This window comes from Lasioglossum baleicum, chromosome 1 (genome assembly GCF_051020765.1).
Source record: "Lasioglossum baleicum chromosome 1, iyLasBale1, whole genome shotgun sequence".
NCBI lineage: Eukaryota > Metazoa > Arthropoda > Insecta > Hymenoptera > Halictidae > Lasioglossum > Lasioglossum baleicum.
This window is the reverse complement of record NC_134929.1, coordinates 18,679,825-18,697,312: the sequence shown is the minus strand read 5'-3', so window position 1 is coordinate 18,697,312 and position 17,488 is coordinate 18,679,825. Positions and strand designations below refer to the sequence as shown.

The following is a 17,488-nucleotide window of genomic DNA, read 5'->3' as shown; positions in this document are numbered from 1 at the left end:
TTACGACGGCACCGCGAAACGACGAACGAATATATCAGTTACACGAACCACTCAGTCATTCGAACATTGTGAATCTCATCTTAAACGGCGTGAACACCTTTATTAAAAACGGCACGATCCACTCGTAGATTTTCTGTCTTGTGACTCGATAAAAAAATACACCCTATCTTACCTCCATTTTGGTGAGTAACTAGCACGAAGAAATGAAGACTAGCGTAAGACAGGCGCAGGCGTGACTACCAAAGAGTCGATCGTTTGTTTATTTAAGAAAATGGCCGACTCCTTAGCAAAGTATGGGATTTACATTGACGATTTAACTAACATCCGTGTATTAGAGCCGGAAGTGGCTAATCAGACGAACAAGCTTAAAGAAGAATGTCATAATTACGTTTCAAGTAAGTTTCATCGGCATCATTTGAATTATTCAAACGTGATTTACGTTCGCTTACTGTTTCGTTACCCGCTATTTCATTAAAATATCCCGTTGTTACGATGATTGTCGCTCGGCTTACCTTGTTATCTTTTATTATCCGACGGTTCAATAATTATCCGATATGTCACCGTGCAAAACAAATGCACGCACATGCTTTCCGATATCTCTGCCGATAGTAATTACTGCCATCTACATATATAGGTTGCCGCCTTTGGATGGAATTTTAACTAGCGTTTGAAACTTGATTGTACGATGTTACTGCTCGATATTTCTTATATTGGCTTTCAAATCCATTAATCTAACGTTTTATGATACGTAGAAAAAAGTTTTGTTTACAATGCTTCTTCGAAATAATGTCTATGTACACGCGTTTATATGAAATATGAGCCTTTTTTTAAATGTGCTAATAAAATAAGACTCATCTCGATTGAAATCTAAATAGAATAGTATATATTACAGAATGCTTTTTAAAATGATATTTATTATTTCCTCCTAGAAATTGTCGAGTTCCAAACGAATTCCGACGAATTTATACAGATCATAGAACAGTTGGCAAACGAAGTGGAAAAGGAAAAAATGAGGACTATCGGGACTCGAAATGTCCTTCGTTCCATGGCGAAAGAAAGAAATTCTCAAAAACAACAGATTCAGGTTATTGTGAAATTTAAAATAAGATATTCATTTGTTAATTTAAATTATCTGATACGACTTAATGAGAACGAAATATTTATTAATTTCAGGCGCAAATTGTCGAGAAGTCTATGGAACTTGAGAGGCTTCGTATACAATACGATTCCTTAAAGAAGATCGAGATGGAGCAGTTGGAAACAATTGAACAATTGTCTGTAAATTAACGATACGGTGTGTGAAAAGGAATTTCTTCATCACTTTTATAAGTTTTTTTCACGAATTGAGGAGTACAAGTAAAGGTCCCAAAGATAATTAAAGCGACATATATTATGAAACAAGATATTTATACATAAATTCATGACGAAGTTTGCAGTTACGACGGTATCGGGGGTTTAAACCCTTTTTTTAATAAGACGGCATCGAATGTACATACATATTGTGAAGGTTTTGAACCCCTGAATCAGAAAGGCACGTCAGTTAATTCTGAGTGATACTAGGTACTGTTTAACTAGTATTCGTATGCTACTGATCACCTCGACAATAATATTACTTTTTTCTCCTTTTCTCGTAAATGTTACGATTACTTTCTTTTATATAATTATAAACAGTTTTTCTCATTACAATTACTGTCTACTAACAGCCGCAATTACATGTGAGCATTGGTAGAAGATGAATAACGATAAAAACTCTAAAGCAATTTTCAAAGATACCGCAGTTAATTTACGTTATTTACGTGATCTACCAGCTATACATACTAGTTTTACTGAACAGAAAGTTCGCATTCTTTTTTCTTCGTAAATATATAATCGTCGCGATATTTCTATATTTATATGTTTACGATGAAACAGTGGTATTATGAAATTATGTTCGTGAGATAAAAAAAGAAGCATTATTTCTATATGTTATTGGTTAAAAATGTTCCTTAATTTTATGTATCATCACCACGTAAAAAATTAATCGATCTAGTCACATAGACGTGAATCTATAAACACAGTGTGGATAGAACGATTTTGACTGAAATAGTGTTTCTTAAAAACAGATAAATAATTTAAATATGGTTTTTCCCAACCTCCCTTTTTACACATTTGTTATAATACTTTAATCTACTTTTCGTTTTTAATCGATTACGTTTAAATAACTTTTAAATTATTTTTGTCCATCGAAAATGAATATCGTGCTTATGTAGTTATAAATTTACAAAACGCTTCTGATGTGTAAAATACGGAAATGAAAACTTTTTAAAGTGGATAGTACCCTATGGTACAGTGTATATCATTTTTAACAGTATTTTTTAGTACAAGATCACAAATTGATAGTGCGTAAACGCAATTGATGTCCCCATTACACGATACAGTTTAGACATTTTGAGATTACTCGCACACATCCATTCACTATACCCAGGGATTCAAAAATAAACTTTATTTCGTAAAAGTAAGAAATGGTATCGTGTTGAATTACAAATATAAATCCTATAGTCTAAATTTATAAATATGTACAATTACATATCTACTATGGATGTCATCTAAAAACTCAAAGAGTATATTTCAATAATGTTGATGGAGCAAATGGGATGACGAAAAATCAAAGTTCTTTCATGTGTAAACAGTAAACACCCAGTACTTACTGTGATCACGAAGTAATGATAAAAACGTGAAAAGAAATACAATTTTCGATCTATAGGTATCTTATTCTATTTGTAAAATCTTACAAGGCTCTGACTTGATAAATGATTTTAGTTTGATGTTTGTCACCTCCTTAATCATTACGTTATCATAGAAAGTACTTATAAAGAGAAACATCAATTATTTTGTTCATTATATAGATTTATGTTTGACTGTCTTACTTATTTTGTACATGTTATAAAAATGTTAGACCGTACAGTGCACTGCCGGGTGCACTGAAAGTAATCAATGTAATGAAATAATTTCGAAAATCATTCGCGTTTTCAAGTCCAAAATGGAAAAAAAGAGTCAATCTTAACCCGCATTTATCAGAAAAAAAACAAATTCACGTGAAAGACTTATCATAGACAGCGGATTTTATGCATTTATGACAAAAATGAGTAGCTGTAATTTAAAACAGTAAAGACATTAGAAGAATTTTAAAATACTATTATATTCTTTTCAATCCATTCAACATATTAAGAAAGAAAATGAACTCCTGTTTCACTCGAGTTTGTTGCAATTCAGGTACAAAATTATTATTTTGCATAAAGTTCCGCTGTCTACTTATCATATTGAAATGTAAAATGCAAAATATCATCCTCATGTGCTCCAACTCATCAGTCTGCCACCAATAGCTTGCGCTAACATACTTTACATGTTATTTGAAGTAACTCTATTGATCGCCGTCGAGTATCCGTTCGAAATCCACAGTTCTATAGAATTACATAATTTTACATAAATTCACATTCACTCGTCTGTCTCCAGAAATCAGTTCATAACATTTAACATTTAAGACGTTTGCAGGGTGTTATGCTCTCCTGCGTAATGCAGTCGTTCTCATCTGTGGATATTGACGGTGACACTGGTGACCTTTTAGCACTACATACAACTGCGGTGGTACTGTTTGTTACTGTTTCGGTCGGCGGCTTAAATCGAATGATTACGGCCGTCATATTGTCACATCCTGTACCATCTCCGCAGGTATCAGGTGCAAGGCAATGATCAAATAACTGTAATAAAATGATCGATTTTTATAAGTGATATATGCTGTAACCATTTATAACAATGTTAAACGATTGCTACATACCTCTTCGCAAATTTTTGAAAGATTGTCATAATTGTTTGCCAAACGAGCTCGGATAAACTGTACGACATCTTGACTCGACATAAAATTCCAAATGCCGTCGCACGCGAGCACCATGAACTCATCTGTTTCTGGTTCGATTGTGATATGCCTCACGTCCGGAAGCGCAGAGATCATTTGTTCTTGTGGCGGTAAATCAACGTTTTGTTTATAAGCATGATCCCCAAGCGCCCTTGATAAATTAAGTCCGCCATTCACCCTGCCGTCAGCTGTTACTTTCCCACCAGCTTTTACTATGCGCTCCATTTCTGGTTCGTCTTCGGGTTTATGATCTAAGCTTAGTTCAACAGCTTGACCATCTCTGCATAAAACGCAACGCGAGTCTCCCGCATTTGCTACGTATAATTCGTTACCCTTTAGTACCGCAACTACTGCAGTACACCCGCTATCATAACCAGGCTGTACAAATTAATTATGTTATAAATGAATTATGGCATTAATTTTAATGTATTGTTTCATTTTAATCACTTCCTAATACTGTAGTTTACGAAAAATTTGCTATACCTCTTCTGTATCCATCATCAGACCTTCGTTATAGTCATCGTCGTCGTCATTAATATTTCCATCACCTTCTTCGTCTTCTTCATCCTCGTCGTCGTCACTTTCATCTTCGTCAACGTCTTCTGTGTCGTCTTCGTCACTGTAACTACATAACAAAAATGTCAAATAAGATATATGTTCGTACAGAATCATTTTCCATTATCAATTTATACCTTTCTGGAACACCATCAAATGTTTCGTCATTTTCATCGTCGTCGTCCTCTTCCTCAGATTCCTCGGTAGCTTTCTTTAAGAGAGTATGATACAATGTTATAGGTTGAATTCTTCTTCTACCAGTACTACTTATTCGTTCCTGTTGTCCCGCATCACCATTTTCCAACGGAATACACGAACTACTTGACACATTATCACCCCCACTCTTACTGCTGTCTGCGTCTCCGACTCGTTTTGTTTCTGCACCGTTTACTTCTACTTCGTTCGCATTCGATTCCGTGCATGTAATTTTACCAGGACTTGAAACCTTTTTGTTTATATCCTCGGAACTGTCAGGCATGTCTGCGCTTTTTGCCAGTTCCACGTCTGCCGTCGATACAACCGGTGGTGATGCATTTGTATTTACGTTACTAGTCGTCGAATCAAGAACTTGTTCTGCTTCGTTGCTCCCAGGACGTTCTGAGTTTTTCCTTTTCTTTGTGCTGGATAATGTAGAACCGCAAGGTTGACTGGAACTACTTACATCTGTTTCATTCGTGTTCCATAAAGATGAAGAAGACGAACATCCTGCGCCAGATGACGAAGAAGTCGCCTTCTCTTTACCTCTACGACCACGCATGTAAGCGCTAAAGAAATATGGTGGTAATTTATTGCATTTTTCGTTCTTCAGATTTTCGGCGTCAGGATTCGATTCTGATTGGTATTTAGATTTATATTTAGATTGATATTTTGACATTACTTCTTCCAATGGCATTGTTGCCTCCATACATAAATTATTAACATTTTCTTCTTCGTCTATGAATAATACATAAGATAGCATAAGTATTGATCCAAAACCATATTATAAGAAAATATATTTTTAATAGGAAAAGAAACGCACCAGACTCGTGTGTGTCATCTTTCTTTTTATCCGATGTGGATGTTCCTGCAAGTTCTTTCAGAACAGTAACAACTTCAGGCTTTTCGAGCGTAGCGTCAAAGTCCAAAAAGGCATCGATTAAAGCTTGCTTAACATCCCCTCTTTTATATGCCTCTGTTTGTTTAATAAAATCTGGTAGATTACTTGCACAGTATGTTGCCACTTCGTGTCCACCGTGACCATCATACACAGCGAACAACGATGCATTCTCATCAAAATTTATGCAACAATTGTGGGCATCCTACAAAAACAAATTATATCTTGAAAATTGTATCAGAAATACATAGTACTATTTCTAAATTCAATACTTTGGTTCTTCTCTTTTATATGTCATATTTAACGTAATTTACTATTTTTGATTTTATAAACATTCAGAAATCTTCCGAAAACATTAGATAAATAAGGTTATAATCCATTCTGTTGCTACGCGCGAATACTCTAGACATAAATAAACAAACGTATTTACAATAAATAAGATATTTCAAGGAACCGATGTTGTGAGATCATAACGTATAATAACACGATTCGAAGCGCATAGAACGTTATGTTTGAAATTTCACCGTTCCATTGTTACAGAACAAATACGTGAATTTCCATTGGCCAACGGAACGGTTCCATAATTTTGACAGTCACATATCTTTCCTAACGTCGACAGTGTGCGTTAGAAAAGCATCACAAAAATTTGCATAAAATATACCTAGCACCGAAACTCGAAACGAATGCGTGTTGCAGAAGGAAAAAAAGAATATTGGCGAGCCGCGCTGGCTGTTCTGTTAAAAGAAGCGGTTCGAAGTATCGCGTTGAACGTCGTTAATTTTGCAACAGTGCCCGTTTATGGTTTTCTTCACACGCAAATCGTTGAAACATTCCCGTTACATTCAGCATAGGACGTTCCGTGTCGCCGAATCGAATAGACTGAATTTCGCGCTCCGAAACATAGACATAGGTGGATTACGTTTTGCGATGGATCAGGATGAATGTCGTAATACCCTGGCGAAACGGTGAACCGGCAAACCGTTCTCTGACCGAAACGAAACTGGGTAACGGTGCACTGGCCGCTCGAGGGTTTTAGCTTACCTCTTGACTAATTCGCCAGCCTTGCATGGAACTCGCGCCGAACGCGACATTCTTTCCCACTTGGTCGCTAGACACTTTCTTTGTGATCGGTTCTGACAAGTATGCACCCATTTTTCTCTCGGACCGGCAATCTTCCTCTCGATTTACTGGCGTCCGCGTAAAATCACAATATCTCGATGAAAATTACTATTCGCAAGCGCGGCGCACAGTCGTTAACTAGCCTCCATGACCGGTTTGGGTTTCTGTTTTCACTGCGCCGCTGCCGCCATCTAGGCCGCCAGTTTTCATACATGCGCACTGCATTTTCGCGCCAAACTTTCGACGATTTTTCGACGTTGCGGAAATGGCGTTCGAAGGCTTTCACCGCGGACACCTCCTCCCTTCGACGTTTTTCAAAATTCTTCCCAGGGCCGTGCGGTAGATTTTCTCTATATTTTTATTCTGCATTCTCGTATGATGCAACTCTTCGAAATGCCGCCGCTTAAATCTTTTTCCTTTAAAATAACCTTCGATTGTGATTGAAAGAAAAAACCTGATTTTAATTTAAAGAAAAATGTGAACCACTTTACAATAATGATATGAAGTATCAACTACAACAACCTACTACAGTTTTACCCTTCTAACTTGAACTTTGAAAGAGATTAACTTCTTATTCGAAGTTCTCACACAATTTAATATAAAAATGAGAATTTGCATAAAGATTCGAAATTTGTTGGTTATACAGGTAAATAGGAAAGGCGCGAAAATGCTGTTTAGCCGGAATCTCATGTGCGCCGTACATTGGGGGGGGGGGGGGGTTGTGGCGAGGAGTTTATGGGACATTGGCAGTCGGTAAGTAAGAGTTTTTAGCACATCTACCATTTTACCATTATTTTGATATTTTCCGATTACAAAGTTGAACAAATACTGTTGTTTTGTCTGTAATATAGTTGTACTATTTGTACAAAAAAGATACATCTGAAATGTATTGTATTAATTTCAAAATGAATTGTTTTATCTATCATAATTGGGAATATGAATACACACACACACACACACACACACACACATTTAGGATATTATTTAAACCTTTCAATATTTTAATGTATTATGTTAAAATATTAATAGCAAAGATTATAGTATTATACAGATTATTTCCTTGTGGATAATGATAATTGCAGTCTCTTAAACTTCGTTTAAACATTCCGTGTTCCGATGCGAATGAAAATCGTAAGGATGAACGTGAAAGTACGGCGGGTTTGATTTTTCTAATGCAAATCGTGAAATCGTAATGAGAGTAGTTGAGAAGCGGAAGCTGAAAGTGCAATTTACACTTTGCGCCGTTTTATCCACGTTAATGGAGTACAATCGTTTTTTATCTATTGTACTTCTGAGATACGTACGTGTGCATTGTATATTATTCGAAGTAGTGATTGTGTCTAAGTACGTTCCAACTATTATGAATGCAAATGATAATGGCTCGCATTCACCGCTATTGCATGCGATCTGCAATAACCTCGTTCCTGGATACCCGGATACCTGCTTCGAATGCATTTTCTTTTCGTAAATCTGCCACGTTCTTCGCATTTCGCAAGCCCGGTTCTTCAAATTTTCAGATTCGCAATTCACCCCTGTTAAAAGCTACTAGAAACTCTTGTCCATCAATTGCGTAATTGAGAAATAGAGTAACATTCGTTAGGTGAAATCAAAAATTCAGAACAACATTTTTCCTGTAAATATTTCAAGTTTTGAAAAAAAAATTTTGTTTCAAACGCGGGAACTTAAGTAGGCCGATGTTGGGAGACCCAAGTGTTTAGTATCGATTGTTTCTATTTGCGTTGATGTTCGCGAACATTAACAATCGTATTACTCATTTTCTACGTGAGTCCAACGCAAAGTTGCAGGCTAAAGATGCCTAGATCAATAAAACATAGATTAAACTGCACTGTCATCAGGGTTTGCGACAAGCGAGACATTTAACTGCAGGCAAATATGTTAGTCAGTTGCGCTTGAGAGTAGGCATTTCAAGTTTCTTAGGGTTTCAAGTTTCATTTTATTCAAAACAAATTTTAATCGTCACTTTAGTAATACGGTTCTAGCTCTAGAGGTAAAAGGATTGTTACAATAAAAAAGAAACGAGGCCGAATAAACTGCGAGGAAAGACGAGATCGTATCGCTGTCTATAATAGATCTTCAGCCTCAGACGATTACCCGCAATAAAATTGCCGAAGTATAGTCATGGGGATGTAATTACACCGAGCGAGTATAAGATCTTCGAGCGAGAAGACGGGGAAAGTAGATGAAGCATCAGCCCCCGCAACTTTGTAGAGTGATTTTCAACCACTTAGCGTCCTTCATAAATGAGCAATCGGGCTTCCGCATGTTGGGGCACGGTTCAACACACCCCGAAGAGTGGTGCTCAGATCCCTCGGCTTCTGTAATACCTGGGGTTCTGAAGGGTTTTAAGGGCTCCGAGAAAGACTTCGCTCGAATCGCAAGGAACTTTTTTTTTCTCCTCGGGCATTTCTCAGGGAAATTTATTAACACCATTTAATTAATTCACCGAGAGGAGGCATCCCTCAGCTAATTCTTGTAATTGGTACTTTTCACGGGCCAGTCTCGCCGATGAGTTCCGGTAATTCATTTAGTTAAGAGATGCCGAAGAGAGGAAACTTCTTCTCGCGGCTAGAAGACTCCTGCGAACCTTCAAATCACCCTAATCAAATTCACTGATTAAAAGGCGACGGTGCAATTTATTCAGCTCGTCCTCGCGGCACTTTTTGGCCCTTCGGTTTAGCAGAACATCTAAGTACCTCTAGATACTTCGCGAGATATCGTAAAACCCAGTGCCGGATCAAGACCTTCAGAATTTTGAGGCTCCTTCATACAGAATCTTTTCGTCGCAATATTATTATTATGTAAAAGATGTTACTTAATATTCTTTCTTTTTTTGGGAAGTTCTCTGAACGACTGCAAGGGGTTGGGGAAGCTGTTCAGTGGATCGCATCATCGAAGTCATCTCGTCGGATTTTCAAGCGGTCGTTAGATGAATCCGCGGGGGAATGAGATTGACGTTTGAACCTGTTTAGGCGTGTGGGGGGTGGTTGAGGGGTGGATTATTACATCGTTATCGGGGATGCTCGGTGGTACCCGAAAGCTCTGTCTACTTTAATGACACGCGATGTGTAACGTACGGACACACCGTGCGATCTGGGGAATGGTGCACAGGTCGCCGAGGTCGGGGGCTGGTCGGTGAGGATGAGTTTGTGTGTTGCGTGATGGTCGCCGTTTATCGATTCGCGCCGCGCCGCGCCGAGCCACGCCACGCCATGCCATGCCACGCCGTGAGGAATGAAGTCGCGGCTAGCTCTGTGAGCTGCTCTGTACTCTGTGCCGCAGCGTATCGCATCCCCTGCAACCTGCAGCCCCCGTATCTCTTTTTCTCTCCTTCTCTCTTGCTCTTTTACTCTTCTCTCTCTCTCTCTCTCTCTCTCTCTCTCTCTCTCTCTCTCTCTCTCTCTCTCTGGACGTAAACGCACCTCCACGCAATTTGTGTGGCAGGAACGAAAGTGGAAACGCTATATCGCCACGCAACTTCGGGTTACGCGAACCTGCGCACCTGAACCACCCCCGATACTCGCCCGTTCTCTATCAACCCCGTTCCATCGTGATTCCTTCCCTCCCACTCTGCCACACTGGGTCAAAAAACCATTGGCATACTTTGCTTTTTTCCCGATGACTCTAATTCAAATACTAGTTTATTTATCCTCGTGCGATGACCCAAATGTAGAAGATCGTTGCTCTTCATCTTTGGAGGGCCGGACTGGCCGTTACACTGGTCAGAGACAAACTTCGGAATATACTAGGATAAAACTAAGGAAGCTAATAAAAGTAAGAAAAACTAAGGAATATACTGTTAAAGGATGTTTACTTAATTTTGTGCATATATATAGGTATATATGTAGGCGGGTTACCTAAAAATTTTGTACTTCCGTGGAACAGGGTGATTTCTGATAGGCGATTGGTCCCGCTGAGCAGCGCTCTGACTGGTCGGTGTTTTTCGTTAGTAACTCCTTAACAAGGAAGCACATTCTTGGGACAGAATTTTCGCGAAACGTCGCGATTGGTTGGGTATTTCGAAACAGTGATTAATTCGTATTCTACCGCAGAAGCGAAAGGGGGAAACGTGACACGGGTAATTACAATAATTATCTGTTAATGAAAAAGATCGCGTGCACGGCAAGTCAATTGGCTTGGCGCAAACACGGCACACTTAACGAACGATTTATAAGCTGAATGACATTCTCCAGAGAATGTCTCGCGTTCGCAAACCGAATCCGAATAATCGTTCGTTCTGTATTCGTTCTCGAGTAGATCTCGAAAGAAATTTCCATTTAACATACGGGAAATATAAACGTCGTGCGCTACGAAAAAAAAATGGGATCCGGGGATTTTCTATTTTCCGTCGCTATAATTAGTGGAGGCGAGGACAGGCCGTGATTCCGCGCTCCCGGAAATATATGGAAAACGACGCATAATATTTTTCCCGCGAGCTTTTCTTTCAGGGAAAATAGGATTAAAAAATTCATCAGGCGCGCGCGTACTTTCGAATAGGTACCACTGTGTTAAAATGTCCGGCCGCTATTTTTCCTTTCCACACGCAGGAAACACTTGCTGGCGCGTGTCTGCACAATGTCCACCGTTTCCACTTGCAACGAAAACTTTAATCGGCCGCTCTCGCTGAATATTTTCTAGCTGCGATAAATATTGCCCGACAAATTCGCTGTTTCTGCTTTTAAGAATTTCAATTAATTAGAATCTTTTAGATCACAGGCATCTGCAGTTTCCGTCTGCACAATATACGGAAAGTGTTTAGCATCGATAAGCGTTCCCAATTTCCTTGATGGCTTGAATTCGTAAAAATTAATCGGTCCCGTCAATCGGTAATTGAGCGGCGCGGCGCCGAGATAACACTCGCCTTTTTCGTCGCTGCTTCATGCGTTTCACGTTCTATTTAATAATAATCACGTATGCGGGGGCGAATCTGGGCTCACTCGTACGTATACGCGCACCAACGTTGTACGAATGCATACCGAAACCAGCCACTCTCCCATCTACATAACAAATGCGATTCCGCATGATTGCGATGCGCGCGGTCGGAAAAGACTATTTGATCGTTCCGGGAAATGTTCCCATCGTTCGAGAAATATTTGATCGCTAATGATAGTCTCGAGAGAAATTATTAAAACAAGACACGAGTTCTCAGAGTCGTTGACAGACTTCGTAGACTTCGGATATTATGTACGTACAACATGAACTAGTAGGTCAGGTGCAAAACAGTACGAATAAAAATGATTTAAGCAAAGACTTCATTAATCTTGGATAATTAGTTTTTTGGAAAAATATCGACTTTGTGATATTACTGATATTAGATGATCTTACACGATTACATCTTTTCTAAATGTCTCGATTAATAAATTGAAAAGGGTATAGTATCTTCGATGTTAAATGAAACAAATTAAAGCCTTCAAATACTTTCGAACAGCGGTGCACGTTCACGAATTGTAAAATTTTCGAAGCTCGTCGCTTATTCGCTCTGTTATTATTCTTATGGAATATTTGTGCATTGTCGAAGGACTCGAGAAATTGTTCGAAAAAGTGACAACATAAACTATTCCACGTCAGCTAACGGGCAATCGTTTCGGCGAAGACACGATCGATTGTTCTTCGCTAAACTTTCATCGGAAGATGGCATCGAAACCGTGTTATTTAAGTTATTGCATGATATACATAGCTATCGAAGCGATCGTTCGACCGAATAAATTTGCAGCCGCCGCACGTTGGTTAGGAATAAATCGGTAGCCGCTTTTGTTTTCATCCGTTACGTATCAGAGCCCGGGATATGAAATTTCGCTCATCTGCCGGCGAATTGGCGGTACATTGTGAAATTGATCGAACAAATTGCGCGCTCTCGTGCCGATCTAAAATTACGCGTTCTGACCTACGTGTGGGTATTATATCGCCGTCAAATCCATTGTGCTCTGGCGATAAAAGCATCTTCTCCGACTCTGTGGAACGGAGAACGGCAGAAACGAGCGAAATGAATGAGTGGGAACGATGGAGTCACAATTAACCGTCATCTTTCAATTTTCCACACTTACGTACTATGAACGTAATCCGCACGTGTTCCGCGACAAACGTTTCAACATGAAACAACCGTCTTTTAGACGGATCTTTAATAGCCGTCTTCGTCCTTAAACTTAAGTGTACAAATTCACTGTTTTTAACCGAATGTGAATCTGATTAAGTAATTGTGAATCATGCTGCGAATCCAATTCACTATATTTTGGGGCTTTTCCTTGATGAAATAGCGATATAAGAACGCTACGAGGCACAAGGTTGTAAAGATAAATTGAACTCAAGCTGATTGGCCATCAAGAGTTGTGTATTACAACAGAGGTCGTTCCGAACCTCGCCTATTCATCGTACGATGTAGTAAAATTGTTATTATTATCTCTCGCTGCCGACATGTACGACACAATACGTAATACAAGATACTATTACGAATTGTATTGCTTAATACATTATCTACCGGCGATTAGATCTTTCAACATATCCATTCGTATCGTGCAAATCTCGCAAGTATCAAGACAGCCCCATAGATCGCAATTGAAAAAAAGATTAGACCACGAGCATCCCTCGATCGGTATCCACGAAGGGGGTTTGGAAGGTCGATTGTCTCGTGTAACGCACCCGATAGACGGGTAATTGCTGATTTATACCTTCCGCTGAGACACGAGATCCGTTCACTATTATATAATAACACAATACAACCCCGATTATCTGAACCAAACAGGCAACATAAGAGATCGAATAACAGATTATTCAGATTTTTTTGAGACACAGTCATCAAAAAGTAAGTTACTATACGGTTGCCAGATCTTCTATACTTGATACGAGTCTTCTATATTTGAACTTGATCTCCTATATCATATTTGAATAGCATATAATTTTCAAAAATCTCTTCCTTTGAATAAAAAAGTTTAAAATGTGCTGTGTACCTCTTTTACTTGAACTCCTATAGTTTGAGCCTATCTCATATATACATAATTGCAGTTTTCACTACTTCTATATTTGGATAAAACATTTCTGGCAACCCTAACGATGGGATAGTATAAGAACAGCTATTCAAATGCAGTAACCCTTCAAACCTTTCTGCATTTAACATGTTTGCAGAAATTCTCATTATAACACTATAAATTAATATATTAGCGAGTAAAGAATGGACATTCAGAGAAATGTTGTAATGTTTTTTTGAGGAACATTAACAAATTATTGTACCCGGGGATTAAAGAATGTTTGCCTGATCGATGGTGAACGGAACCCGTTCCGTGTCTGTGCGGACAGTACAAATCGACCTTTGCCCGGAGTCGCGAGCCGCGCGGTGCTCTCGAGTAGTATCCGGTCTCTCCTCGTCGAGTCGTTATAATTAACTCTCGTCTTTGAATTTTCCGCGCGCGGCCGCGATTGTGTGTACACTCGCCAGAAGAGCTGTAGGGGGTGGGTGAGAGAGAGAGAGAGGGAGAGAGTGGGGGTGGGTGGGTGGTCGCGTTGGTCGTTGGAGGGGATGGCGGAGGGGCTGAAGTAGGGGAAGAAGCGGCCGAGGGTTTACGGTGGAGAAGATAGGTGTCGCGTACCGGTGGTCTAGAGGGGGGTAACTGGTGCGTGCGAGCGCACGAGCCCGCCAGTTCTTCGGTGAGGCTCGAAGAGGCCAGGTCGACCCTAGTCTCCGCTTCGGTGTCGGTTGGCGTTCGATGTGAATCGTCGCTTCCGAGCTGACACGGCTGAGAAAGATAGCGAAGCAGAACAAGAATAGAGAATCGCGATACACACGGTCCCCCGTTGTCCTCCTGTTCCCGTTAACGTCGTCGTCAACATAGTTATTCGTCAGTGTATTAGGATCTTGGTTCGACTGGTGGTGCTACCGCGTGATAGTCGATGGTGAATGGGGGATGAGAGGGAGAGAGAATTGCTCTCGTGACATCATCCCCCGTTGTTGTGCCTGGATGATCCGGCTCTGGCGTGGATAGAGGTGTTAAATGGCGACGTGACCCCCGGAAGTGCTTACCCTGTCATTCACCGGATCGCCAGGAACCTGGGGGGTTAGGGACCAGTGTTCGCGTTCGTCCGCGGCCTACTGACCTGACCTTGGGTCGGCCCGACCAGGTGAGTATGTTAACGCGCGCACCCCTTCCCCTCTCTCCACACATCTTCTCGTGTGTGAACACCGCGTCGGAGAACCGCGGCTCTCTGCTCGGTCCAGGTGCTATTCTCCTCTTCCTCTCTCTCTCTCTTTCGTTCTCTCTAGCTCTCCATCTCTTTCCTACTACCTTCCCACCCCCAAGCGGGAAGCGTTTCGGGGCTGGCTCGCGAGCTACCGCAACACCCACACCGGCCGACCTGTGACCGCTCGGCAGTGTGCGACGCGAACACCTCCGGCTGCTTTGTTTGTATAAGAGGATTCCAGGTTGAGTGTTTGTCGGTTTCTATCGTTTCCCTCGATGATTCCCTGCACGCCTCCTCGCGAAGGAGATACATCGCGACGAGACCAGACGCGATGCGCCTCGGGACCCGGCACAAAGACGTCTTTTCCTCGTGATCTTCGCTCGTTAATTCCACCTTGTCACTCTGTCACGGGAGTATTTCGCGGGCACTCCTCGCCCCCGAGTCACTCGCCCTCTCAGATTTACTGTGTCACGCTGCACACCGTGTCTCGAGATGGCTCGGCTGCGAAAAATTCCATTCTAATCCTTTCAGCTCCACGATTCGTTGACATTATTTTAGCTGTACACCTATATCAATAGTTAATTGGTTAAAAAGTGTAGATTTTGAACGTGTAAATAGAGAAGCTAGCGACGTAATTGCCAGAATAAATCGGAAGGATTTATAGACTGGTACATGAACGAACGATTACGCTTTATCATCGTGGCATTTGGCGGAAATGATTTATAGAAATTTGAATCGCAAATGTCCGCGACGAACGCACCCCTAAGTGAAAAATACTTTTTCATCGTAGAACTGCCCCCGCGGCCGCGTTATCTTGCATCGCGCGCTGATTTATTTGGTACTTGACAGTGCGTGCCTGTTGCTATTAGGTCCATTCACCTTGGACCTTCACATTTCTTTATAAACATTATCGAATCGCGATCTCTCTTTCGCAATAGTCGTAAAAAAGTTGCTTTTCTTAGGTAAGAAGAACAGGCGAAGCGCATTAAATTGTTTTATTTTCGTAAAGTCGTTTCAAGATAGCTTTGTTATAGATTATTAAACGTAGATAGTCAATAGCGTGGGTTGATATGAAGCTTTGTAAACCGAGTTCCTTTTTATAGCCGGGAAGCTGAAAGTAAATTACTTCTATTCTATGTATAGAATTTTTAATTGAATATAATCGTAGATCAGAAAAGTTGGAATAAGTGATTTCTTCTTACAGTGAGCAGAAATGTAGCAATTTCGTGTTCATAAATATTATATAGTTAAAAGTCTATTTTCATTAGACTACACTATGAATAAACATGTTCAAAAATATACGGTTCCATTGCAGAAATTTCGGTCGATGGAAATTTAATTTAAAAACAGAAATGAATTAATTAAAATCCCCACACTTCCATGATAAAGCAGTTTTCATATTAATCCCACTAACCAGCGTAATACGAAAGTTGTCTCGTCTTTGTCCCGTACGAAGAAAATGAGTACAAATTCGAGTAATGAAAAGTTACTGTACGGTCAGATACGGAGTAGGATTGCGGCAAAGAAAGCATAGACTATATTTTTTCCGCCATTTCTCTCCGCACAATTTAATTAAAAAGTTAACGGGTTGAAGCCGTTTGCGCGTCGCTGTTCATTAGCGTGTAAAAATGTTGTTGCAGTAGCTGCTGCCCAACAAATTATCCCGTAACGAAAAATCAGCGAATATAACGTTGCCAAATAATTAATTTCTCCCCAAACTAGAAACAAAACCGCCCGAGCCAGTATATTTTATCGAAAAACTCTCCGATTTCTCAGCACGGTAAATTATAAAATTATTCATACCTGCGCAACAACAAATTATCCTGTACAAAATACCCGTGAAAATTGCGTAGCTACAACAAATAATTAAATTATCTGCACCATATTGAAGAAAGAGAACGCAGCCATATTCGTGTAGAAGTTTTCTTTAAAAATTCCGCCATTCCTCCGCACGAAATTCGTAAATTATTGAAGCATTTGCTCGATAAATGATCTGTCGAAAAAAACGAATTTCTAGCAAACTAAAAAAAAGGGAACGTGCATGAATTAGCGTGGAATTTTATGGGAAAATCGTTGTGTTTTTCCGCAGGGAATATGAGAACGATAAAATCGATGCTTCGATCATTATTTATAATTGGAAGTTTTTTCGAGGGGCGGAACTGTTTGCGAACATCCATTTTCTCCTTGTTTTGGCGGCAGTGAACGCGATCCGCGATTGTTCCGTCGTGCGATTGACACGGAACCGTTGTCGATCTATAAAGCGACCTACACTACTGCCATTCAGCTTCTCCGTAAAAGGCATTTGCAAAGAACACGATATCCGGCGAAAACTTTTGTCGTTTTAGACGCGGAACGAGCTACAACCACTTTGAAACCCCGCCCGTTGCCAAAACGGATTAACATTCTGATTGGAAAAGTAATATTCATGGTCTCGTGACTAATAAAAGATTCAATAACACGGAAATTTATCACAGCTCTTTGCACTGCAATTTCTTCTTTATCCTTCGCTTTTATTTTCCCAATTTACCAACTAGGTCATTAGTTAATTTCTTCGCTGCCCAGGGAAAGAAAATACCAAGCTTAATTTATTGTTTCTTATTACTACGCTTTTACGAGAAAGCGTGCTAGTTAATAATTCATCA

The 17,488-nt window shown here is 40.1% G+C and overlaps 3 protein-coding genes across 3 annotated transcripts in view; 2 read left to right on the top strand and 1 right to left on the bottom strand.

The window, feature by feature from the left end:
* Positions 1 to 40: 40 nt before the first annotated feature.
* On the top strand, positions 41 to 4,311 carry Ift20 (intraflagellar transport 20). The gene is made up of 4 exons (XM_076433621.1): positions 41 to 182; positions 269 to 395; positions 930 to 1,084; positions 1,174 to 4,311. The coding sequence occupies exons 2-4, from the start codon at positions 272 to 274 to the stop codon at positions 1,285 to 1,287; spliced, it is 393 nt and encodes a 130-aa protein (XP_076289736.1). The 5' UTR covers positions 41 to 182; positions 269 to 271; the 3' UTR covers positions 1,288 to 4,311.
* LOC143213510 (protein phosphatase 1G) lies at positions 3,161 to 6,841 on the bottom strand. The gene is made up of 6 exons (XM_076433432.1): positions 6,582 to 6,841; positions 5,466 to 5,745; positions 4,585 to 5,380; positions 4,376 to 4,517; positions 3,815 to 4,270; positions 3,161 to 3,737 (listed from the first exon to the last, which is right to left on the bottom strand). Exons 1-6 carry the CDS (start codon positions 6,690 to 6,692, stop codon positions 3,510 to 3,512), a joined length of 2,013 nt encoding a protein of 670 aa, XP_076289547.1. The 5' UTR covers positions 6,693 to 6,841; the 3' UTR covers positions 3,161 to 3,509.
* Positions 6,842 to 14,272: 7,431 nt separating this feature from the next.
* Hs3st-a (Heparan sulfate 3-O sulfotransferase-A) overlaps positions 14,273 to 17,488 on the top strand; it is a 146,554-nt gene continuing 143,338 nt past the window's right edge. The window contains exon 1 of the mRNA XM_076423173.1: positions 14,273 to 14,786. The gene's annotated coding sequence lies outside the window, so the exon portion shown is untranslated. The remainder of the gene's footprint in view (positions 14,787 to 17,488) is intronic.

Excerpts from the sequence above, each read along its gene's own strand:
- Ift20 (XM_076433621.1), top strand. The coding sequence starts at position 272 with ATGGCCGACTCCTTAGCAAAGTATGGGATTTACATTGACGATTTAACT. Across the intron at positions 396-929 it reads ATGTCATAATTACGTTTCAA|AAATTGTCGAGTTCCAAACG; the intron begins GTAAGTTTCATC and ends ATTTCCTCCTAG. Across the intron at positions 1,085-1,173 it reads CTCAAAAACAACAGATTCAG|GCGCAAATTGTCGAGAAGTC; the intron begins GTTATTGTGAAA and ends TATTAATTTCAG.
- LOC143213510 (XM_076433432.1), bottom strand. The coding sequence starts at position 6,692 with ATGGGTGCATACTTGTCAGAACCGATCACAAAGAAAGTGTCTAGCGAC. Across the intron at positions 5,381-5,465 it reads AGATGACACACACGAGTCTG|ACGAAGAAGAAAATGTTAAT; the intron begins GTGCGTTTCTTT and ends TATTATTCATAG. Across the intron at positions 3,738-3,814 it reads TTTCAAAAATTTGCGAAGAG|TTATTTGATCATTGCCTTGC; the intron begins GTATGTAGCAAT and ends ATTTTATTACAG.